General features: G+C 40.5%; 1 protein-coding gene across 1 annotated transcript; it reads left to right on the top strand.

The window, feature by feature from the left end:
* Positions 1-5,454: 5,454 nt before the first annotated feature.
* On the top strand, positions 5,455-8,003 carry LOC141147750 (gamma-crystallin-3-like). The gene is made up of 3 exons (XM_073634933.1): positions 5,455-5,583; positions 7,317-7,559; positions 7,664-8,003. Exons 1-3 carry the CDS (start codon positions 5,575-5,577, stop codon positions 7,937-7,939), a joined length of 528 nt encoding a protein of 175 aa, XP_073491034.1. The 5' UTR covers positions 5,455-5,574; the 3' UTR covers positions 7,940-8,003.
* Positions 8,004-10,132: the final 2,129 nt, after the last annotated feature.

Genomic DNA, 10,132 nt, shown 5'->3' with positions numbered 1-10,132 from the left:
ACATCCAATGCAGGTGATCAGATCGCTGGGCTGCACCAAGGACAAACGAGTAAATAAAAAAGTATGTTTATTATTAATGATAAAGATACACATGAAATCAAGACAGCAAACCAAAAACAAGTAAATGGTGAAAACACAGCAAACCCCCAAACCCACCTAACTATCTATCTAACTAATATAATACACGAGCAAGGAAATAAACATGAAATAAAAATAAGGCATGGGCAAAAGCGACAAAGAGACAGAAACCAGGAATAATGAAGCAGACCAAGGAGCAGGGAACAGGAAACAGGCCTCAAGGACAGGATACACAAACGGGGTCCAGGAACAAACAGGAACAGGCTGGAACAAGAGCAGGGACAAGGGCTTAGCAGAGGAATTCTGAAGCACTGAGGCTTAGTTCAGGGTGGGTCTATATAGTCCAGCAGATCAATGACAGGCGTGCTGATGGCAAGTATGAAGTCCAGGCAGGGAGACATCCGCTGGTGGCCACTGGAATTACACCCTTTTGGTGCTGAATGTAATAGTGCCACCAGCAGGTGAAACCGGAGATGACACCGTTCCTGACAGTTCCCCCTCCTAAAGGAGTGGCCTCCGCACACTCCATTCAGCTCTGGGTACGACAGTCTGAGTGGGTGCGGAAACACCCTAAAATGTTTCCCTACTGAGTCTGCGGACTTCTTCGCACTTCCAAGGCCAGAGTCTTTTAGTTCACTGGGGGACGTGCCATCAGAGTCTAAAAATAGGACACGAACCCCACCACCCGGGTCAGGAAGTTTGGATCCGGAGATGAAAATTAGCAGGGTAACGGGCAAGAAACCATCGGAGGCAGACCACACAGGAGCATTACATTCAGGCCGGGCGACAGACAGGATTGACACAGCGGCAAGATGGCCATCAGTCAGGAACAGTTTTAGCAGGCACCATGTCATCAGGCTGAGCAGAAAGCAGAGGTACATCACGCTGGGCAGTGGCACATCTGCATCGAGCTGGGCAACAGGCAAAGGCACATCGAGCTGGGCAGCAGGTAAAGGCACATTGAGCTGGGAAGCGGACCGGAACGCATCAGGCTGGGCAGCGGACCGGAACACATCGGGCTGGGCAGCGGACAGGAACACATCGAGCTGGGCAGCGGACAGGAACACATCGGGCTGGGCAGCGGACAGGAACACATCGGGCTGGGCAGCGGACAGGAACACATCGGGCTGGGCAGCGGACATGAACACATCAGGCTGGGCAGCGGACAGGAACACATCAGGCTGGGCAACGGACAGGAACACATCAGGCTGGGCAGCGGACAGGAACACATCAGGCTGGGCAGCGGACAGGAACACATCAGGCTGGGCAGCGGACAGGAACACATCAGGCTGGGCAGCGGACAGGAACACATCAGGCTGGGCAACGGACAGGAACACATCAGGCTGGGCAGCGGACAGGAACACATCAGGCTGGGCAGCGGACAGGAACACATCAGGCTGGGCAGCGGGCACATCAGACTGGAGAGTAGGCACCGGGACATCAGATCAGGCAGCAGGTACTGGAACTTCAGACTGGGAAGTAGGCACAGGCATTGGCACATCAGGTAGAACAGCAGGTACTGGCACAACAGGCTTAACAGCAGGTACATCAGACTGGATAGCAGGTACTGGAACTTCAAACTGGGCAGCTGGTACTGGAACTTCAGACTGGGCAGCAGGCACAGGCGCTGGCACATCAGGCAGAACAGCAGGTGCTGGCACAACAAGCTGAACAGCAGGTTCAATCGGACTGGATAGCAGGTACTGGAACTTCAAATCGGGCAGCTGGTACTGGAACTTAAGACTGGGCAGTGGGCACAGGTGCTGGCACATCAGGCAGAACAGCAGGTACTGGCACAACAGGTACATCGGACTGGATAGTAGGTACTGGAACTTCAAACTGGGCAGCCGGTACTGGAACTTCAGACTGGGCAGTGGGCACAGGTGCTGGCACATCAGGCAGAACAGCAGGTACTGGCACAACAGCAGGCATCGGAATATCAGGCAGGGCGGCATACAGGAACACATCAGGCTGGAACAGATCAGCTGGTGGGGAGGCAGGATTGGATGCTGGCATGATGGTATGGGTGGGAAAAAACTTCCGCTTCTTGGAACCTACAGGGCTGTAGGTAGTGAATGCAGCTGGTAGAAGCGAAGAGTGAAAAAATGGCAAAACAGAGGGAGTAGGTTTTGAAGGGAGATTTAGTGGAGCTGATGGAGGCAGCTGAGAAGCAGCAGGAGGGTTAAAGGCAGGGTAGGTGCAACAGGAGGAAACAGGGTACTGGTATTTCATTGGTAGAAAGGTATATTGGGAGCTAACAGAGGCTGAGTGCAACAGACTTGATCAGGCCTGTATTAATGATTGCACTGAATCAGGTTTGCACTCAGCTTGTCTGACCAATTTTGCAAGCACCTGCTGAGGACAAGCTGAATATTGTTCAAAAAAACAATACTGAGTCATCCTCCAACAGCCAAACTAAACATTCTACCTGAGCTGCACTAAAAGGGGGTGTATAGTCATCACCTCCCCCAGCGACATCAGACAGGGCCAACTCAGTACAGATCTTAATTAATGGTTGCACATCTTCAAACAAAAAACTGCCTTGAGCAATAAAAACATGAGCTAGGCGGATGCATTCTAACAATTGTTCCCTAGTGTATTCAGCCAATGTCTGATAACAAAAGTCTCTGTCATCAGTTGCCAGGAGTGATAAATACAAAATACTTTCAAAATCCATCTTTTAACAATAGCTGGGTCTCAGGCCCCAATTCCCAGGTGCAACCGATCTCATTGTATGGCTTCAGAATTCTGTCAGGGGATGTTATACACAACATCCAATGCAGGTGATCAGATCGCTGGGCTGCACCAAGGAATCAGGGACAAACGAGTAAATAAAAAAGTATGTTTATTATTAATAAGGATACACATGAAATCAAGACAGCAAACCAAAAACAAGTAAATGGTGAAAACACAGCAAACCCCCAAACCCACCTAACTATCTATCTAACTAATATAATACACAAGCAAGGAAATAAACATGAAATAAAAATAAGGCATGGGCAAAAGCGACAAAGGGACAGAAACCAGGAATAATGAAGCAGACCAAAGAGCAGGGAACAGGAAACAGGACTCAAGGACAGGATACACAAACGGGGTCCAGGAACAAACAGGAACAGGCTGGAACAAGAGCACGGACAAGGGCTTACCAGAGGAATTCTGAAGCACTGAGGCTTAGTTCAGGGCGGGTCTATATAGTCCAGCAGACCAATGACAGGTGTGCTGATGGCAAGTATGAAGTCCAGGCAGGGAGACATCCGATGGTGGCCACTGGAATTACACCCTTTTGGTGCTGAATGTAATAGTGCCACCAGCAGGTGAAACCGGAGATGACACCATTCCTGACAGTAAGCTCCTTGAGGGTAGGGACTGATGTGAATGTACAATGTATATGTAAAGCGCTGCGTAAATTGATGGCGCTATAAGTACCATAAATAAATCATAAAGGCAAGGAACACACCAAACAGGTCAGGGATAAAGTTGTGGAGCAGTTTAAAGCAGTGTTAGCTTATACAAAAACATCCCAAGCTTTGAACATCCCACAGGGCACTGTTCAATCCATTATCTGCAAATGGAAAGTGTATCGCACAACTGCAAACCTACCAAAACATGACTGTCCACCTAAATTGACAGGCCGGGCAAGGAGAGCATTAATCAGAGAAGCAGCCAAGAGGCCCATAATAACTCTTGAGGTGGGAGAATCTGTTTAGTAGTGCACTCTACAAATCTGATCTTTATGGAAGAGTGGCAAAAAGAAGCTTTTGGCCTAAAAGCAAAATACTATGTGTGGTGTAAAAATAATATTGCACATCACCCTGAACACAGCATAATGTTGTGGGGATGCTTTTCTTCAGCAGGGACAGGGAAGCTGGTCAGAGTTGATGGGAAGGATGGATGGAGCCAAATACAGGCAATCTTAAAAGAAAAAGTGTTAGAGTCTGCAAAAAGACTTGAGACTGGGGCAGAGGTTCACCTTCCAACAGAAAAATGACCCTAAGCATACAGCCAGCTCTACTATGGAATGGTTTAGATCAAAGCAAATTAATGTGTTAGAATGGCCCAGTCAAAGTCAAGACCTAAATCCATTTGAGAATCTGTGGCAAGACTTGAAAATTGCTGCTCACAGATGCTCTCCATCCAATCTGACAGAGCTAGAGCTATTTTGCAAAGAAGAATGGGCAAAAAGTTCACTCTCTAGATGTGCAAAGCTGGTAGAGACATACCCAAAAATACTTACAGCTGTAATTGCAGCGAAAGGTGGTTCTACAAATTATTGACTCAGGGGGACTGAATACAATTGCACGTCACACTTTTCACATATTTATTTGTAAAATATGTGGAAAACCATTTATCACTTTCCTTCCACTTCACAATTATGTGCCACTTTGTGTTGGTCGATCACATAAAATCCCAATAGAGTACATTTACGTTTTTGGTTTGTAACATGACAAAATTTTTCAAGGCACTGTATATAAGTAATCTCACAGACGTTCTCAGATTCATCAACAGGCTGCAGAGGAGATCATTTTTTTCTCTGAGAACTGCTGAGAACTGAACTTAGAGAAAACGTCTCAGTTTAATAAACATACACCTTTGTTCATACTTTATCACCTGGGGGTGGAAGGTGGTTGGAATGAAAGAGGTGGAGTGCTACTTGAGTGATTGTATTATGTTTTAGCTATACTCATTGTGATTGTTTTTTGTATACAGTAGTGGCTGCCCACCAAGGGTAAAAATCAGTTCAACACATTCCCCCCTGAGCAATGATGGCGAACCTTGGCACTCCAGATGTTTTGGAACTATATTTCCCATGATGCTCATGCGCACTGCAGTGTAATTGAGCATCATGGGAAATGTAGTTCCAAAACAGCTGGGGTGCCAAGGTTCGCCATCACTGCCCTAGAGTATTGATGTGTCATTATTCATGTTATATGTGGACAATGGTTCCAATTTCAGAGTTATACAATCTATAAGTTAGATTGTCACACTGCAATTCATAAAAAGAATTATGACAAATATGACAAAATACACTGCAACATTGTATACATACTTGGGTTATTCTGGCAGTTTAATACAGCCTGTCCTGATATGACCTGCAGGCTCTTGTATTTTCTGTGCATGCATTTTCTGCTTAGAGCAACAGAAAAGCACAAGAGAAGCATTGGAATTAATGCTTTTTTTTGTAATGGGATAAAAGACTACAATCTAGTTTACAGTGAATGTGCTTGCATTTATTTTAGAGATTTCTATACAAGGGTTCAAAAGAGGATTTCAGTGACCAATCAAACAATTGCGAACCAGAGAAGCTGTCATAAGCAGAATCAACAATAAATGCCTAGAGAGCAACACAACAATTTGATACGATGTAGATAATGTATATGTTAATCCACACTGTAATCTATTCATACATGCAAATCTTAGCATTGTAGTGATACATTTAAATAGAAGCAGAAAAAATGTCTGTGATGTACTGTGGTTAGTCTGTGAAGTCCATCCAAAATGGGGAAGGTAAGCAAAAAATATTAATTATAACAATCATGTATCACATAAGAAAATCTGCACTTACAATGCAGCAGAGTATTTTTTATTGTTTTTAATAAATGAATTCCCAGAGTATTATTTTTTTTACCCGTACAATACAGGATGTCAATATTTTTATTTTTCTTAACAATATGCAGCACTGAAAATGTCATTAGAAATCCCCTTTCTAATTAATTATATTACAACAGTATATATTAAAACTTGTAATTTGTAGATTTCACCAGAGGTAATCTATAAATGTTATTATGTTCTAGTTAGTTATATAAAAAAGTGATCTGTGAAAACATAACTATTGTAATTTTTATGACTATATTTTTGCTAAATGAAAATGTAATCTACTATAAAAAAGAAATCCTTGGTAAAATATTGTTATTTTAATCAAAGGAATGCTTTAGATTACACCATTTACCACACTGTATCTACAACTAATCTTGTATTTATGAGCATTTTTTTAAAGAGACATCTGTATTGCATTCCAATCAATTTCCAACCTTTTTCTAGAAAAATTTCAGCTGGAAGACAATTGGTTTCTACAGATGACATTAACAGTTAAAATATGATCCCAGTGTTGTAAAGATTTATGCTATTTTAAAAGCATTCAATTCATTTACAAATCTTTTCAATAAAGAAAGTGAAATGTATCATATATTGTGCTATATTTAATTTGTCTATATGTTTACATTTAAATTATTGCATGGACACCAGCTAAAATTTCAGGTTAGTCTAACAAATTATTAATGCTGGATTCTAAAAAATAGGGGACATAGAAGTCAATGGGGTAAATTGCAAAACAAATCTGCACAGTCTCTTCTATCAGCAGCATTTTTATATTTCATATATATGAAGGTCATTTTCCTAAGAGTAATGGGGTTTTAATTTGTAAAGTCAATGCTCACTTAGCATAGTGAATATATGGAAATGGTGTATAATTTGAATACTCAATTAAGCACAAACAAAATTTAAACAAAAATTGGATTGTGTTTGCATATAATCGAATAATTGGATGATTAAACAGATGCTGTACTGCACTGGTGACAGAATGTAAAAATAAAAGTGAAAATAAAAAAAAAAATTATTTGATGTCTAAATTTTCAAAAAAACTTACCATGCCCCTTACTAAATGCCTCAGACTGTCTACTTTCCAAAAATTGGTATTTGGTGGGAATTCATTCTGTCCTGGCATTTTAGGGCCTCAAGACATGAGATAGGCTGTCATGATCAATTTTCAAATATATATATATATATATATATATATATATATATACCATAGTTTGTAGACGCTATAACTTTCACACAAACCAATTATTATACACTTATTGGGATTTCTTTTTTTTTTTACCAAAGATATGTAGAAGAACACATTTTGGACTAAACTGATAAAGAAATTTGATTTTATGGGATATGTTTTTTGACATAAACTAAAAAATATATATATTTTTTTCAAAATATTCGGTCAGTGATGATCAAATACCACCAAAAAAAGGCTCAATTTGTGTGAAGAAATGATACAAATTTAATTTGTGTACAGTATTGCATGACCGCGCAATTGTCGGTTAAAGTAGTGCAGTGCTGAATAGCAAAAAACAGCCTGGTCATGAAAGGGAGAAAACCTTCCAGAGCTCAAGTGGTTAACACAGTATGCAATATTATATTATTCTTATGGTTTAAGTGTCCATAAATTTCATATCTTCTAATTGCAGATCGTCTTTTATGAAGATAAAAACTTCAAGGGTCGCTCATATGAGTGCAACTGTGACTCTGCTGATTTGCACTCCTTCTTCAGCAGATGCAATTCCATCCGTGTGGAGAATGGAAACTGGATGATCTATGAACATCCCAACTACAAGGGACACCAATACTACCTGAAGAAAGGGGAATACCCTGACTATCAACAGTGGTTGGGTTTCAATGACTCTATCAGGTCCTGCCGCTTGACCCCACAAGTAGGAGCCCTTTCTGCTATAGCAGATTAAAGCAATACATCTTGCTAGTATATTGTATTGTATTTACAAACAATAAATAAAAAAAAAAATATTCTGTCTTCCAGCATCGAGGTACATTCAGAATCAAAGTTTACGAGAAGGAAGATTTTGGAGGCCATATGATGGAATTCACAGAAGACTGCCCACATGTCCATGAGCAATTCCATTTCAATGAAATTCAATCCTGCAGCATTCCTGAAGGTCAATGGATTTTCTATGAAGAGCCCAACTATAGAGGGCGCCAATATTATCTGAGACCTGGAGAGTACAGGAGATATTCTGATTGGGGTGCAAGCAATTCTCGAGTTGGCTCCTTCAGGAGAGTTCTGGATTTGTATTAATGCCTGTACTCTAAAGAAATCACTATGTGGTAGCAGCAATAAATACAATTGCAAATATCATCAACACACTTTGTTCTTATTTCCAAATATATGTTTTAGATCTGTTGCCGCATACTCTAATAAATGAACACTATAGTTTTCTATGGACATATGGTAATTACAATTTCTGGTCAAAGTTCAATATTAATAATCATATTCCTTCACCAAGAAAACCACATGTACAAATCATTAGGAAAAGTATCATTCATATTTGTTGATTATATGGAAAATGGTGAAGCGCTTGAAAAAAGTCCAACATGAACCCAAAATATATTGCTGGCACAGACTCAACTGGCAAAACATATAAATGTAATCCACTTTTTAAAAAGTCCAAAGTAAGCTACAGGGATGCATCTTGAGATATCAAATAAGTGAAGAGACCACCACCGTCACCCAAACACACTGCCTCTTACCCATAGGTAGATGTTAACAAGCATGGATATAAATCCCTGACAGCTCCTCAGCAGCATGGGGATGACTCGGTATCCCCTTCACAGTCACAATACCCAGTTAAGAGAGAAAAAGAGACTCATAGTGCAGACATCCAAATGATAGTTTATTGATAAAAAGCTAAACAGTTTTGCAATCACATTTTAGCAGGTTAATATAAGCAATGTAGGAAACTTCTAATCAATCTCTCACAATAAATTATATTTTAATTCATGGAATCTGAGAGACTGTCAGGTTTTTTCCCATATTCATAAACTTGAGATATACACCAGGATCCAAGCGCTTTATGGAATTTGCTGTGGCTCCACAGCCTGATCACACTATCCCCACCTCAGTCTTTTTCTAAGAATCCTGGCTGCCTGACTGTTGCTTACTTCAAAAGTTTGAGTAACTGACTTACTAACTGACTTTATTAACTGAATTTAAAGTGGATTTAGAACTCCCTGCATACATGTCCTAGGTCAGTTACTCAAAAAGTATTGAAGACATTAGATTAACATAATAGTCAGGTAGCTAAAACGAGATATCAGAAATGGGAAAACACCACTCTATGCTCTGAGTATAGGAGTGATTTAAAGTAAACCTATTAGTAGCTTGGCCAATTCAAGCAGGGCACACAATTATAAAAGTGCTCTAACATAGTATTTCTCTGACTATGCAACAAAATAATGTACAAAAATAAATATGTATCCTCCTACTCTACAAAACAGAATGTCATATTAAAGCGGAGTTCCAGTCTGGGTGACAAAAAATTAAGTCACCAGCTTCAAATACTGTAGCTGCTGGCTTTTAATATAAAGACACTTACCTGTCCAGGGAGACCGCAATGTCGGCATCCGAAGCCGACCCGTCCGTTGGCTCTCAATGTAGATGCCAGTATCCTTACTAAGAAAAAGAGGAAGTGAAGCCTTGCGGTTTCACAGCCTGTTTCCTACTGTGCATGCCTTCTGGAACACACACAGACCCCAGAAGGCAATGGGGGGAAATAGGAAGTGACATACCTCGCTGCGATGCTGTGGGATGGAATTCCCCAATAAAATTTACAAAAAAGGTATGAAAGCAAAATAAAAAAATATCCATAAATGAGGGGGGGGGGGGGAATTGGGATTGTGCCTATGTTTACAAAGGAGTTCAATGTGTGCCTGGAACTCCGCTTTAAAGACTAACTTTATTCCTTTTAAAGACTAACTTTATTCCTTTTATCTATTGTTGGGCATTAAATAGTTCCATTCCTCCCATAAATTTTATTATTTTTTCTTCTTTTTGCTGTCTCACTTCTGGGAAAATGAAAACAGAGACTGGTGGGGAATCTCTTCAATGGGAAAGCAGACTAAAGGGTTTATTTTTTATAGCTTTCCATGCCTTCCCGTTCCATGTACAATCACACACCCTATTCATGTTACAGACATCCCAGATTAAAAAAGAGTCTTCCCTAAAGATCCATAGACTGAAAGGAAAACCTGTCAGAAATCTACCTCTCCCGTAGTGTATCAAAAAGCCAGCTATTCTCCTGATCTTTGCCCAGTCATAAATAATATAACTGGCACAGAATAAGGGTTCCAAATAATTTGAATTCTAATGTAACAACAGAAAAAGATAGATAGATAGATAGATAGATAGATAGATAGATAGATAGATAGATAGATAGATAGATAGATAGATAGATAGATAGATAGATAGATAGATAGATAGATAGATAGATAG

The sequence above is a fragment of the Aquarana catesbeiana genome, linkage group LG06 (assembly GCF_042186555.1).
Source record: "Aquarana catesbeiana isolate 2022-GZ linkage group LG06, ASM4218655v1, whole genome shotgun sequence".
NCBI lineage: Eukaryota > Metazoa > Chordata > Amphibia > Anura > Ranidae > Aquarana > Aquarana catesbeiana.
Note: the sequence above shows the minus strand (reverse complement) of the source record. Positions and strands in the feature narration are given on the sequence as shown.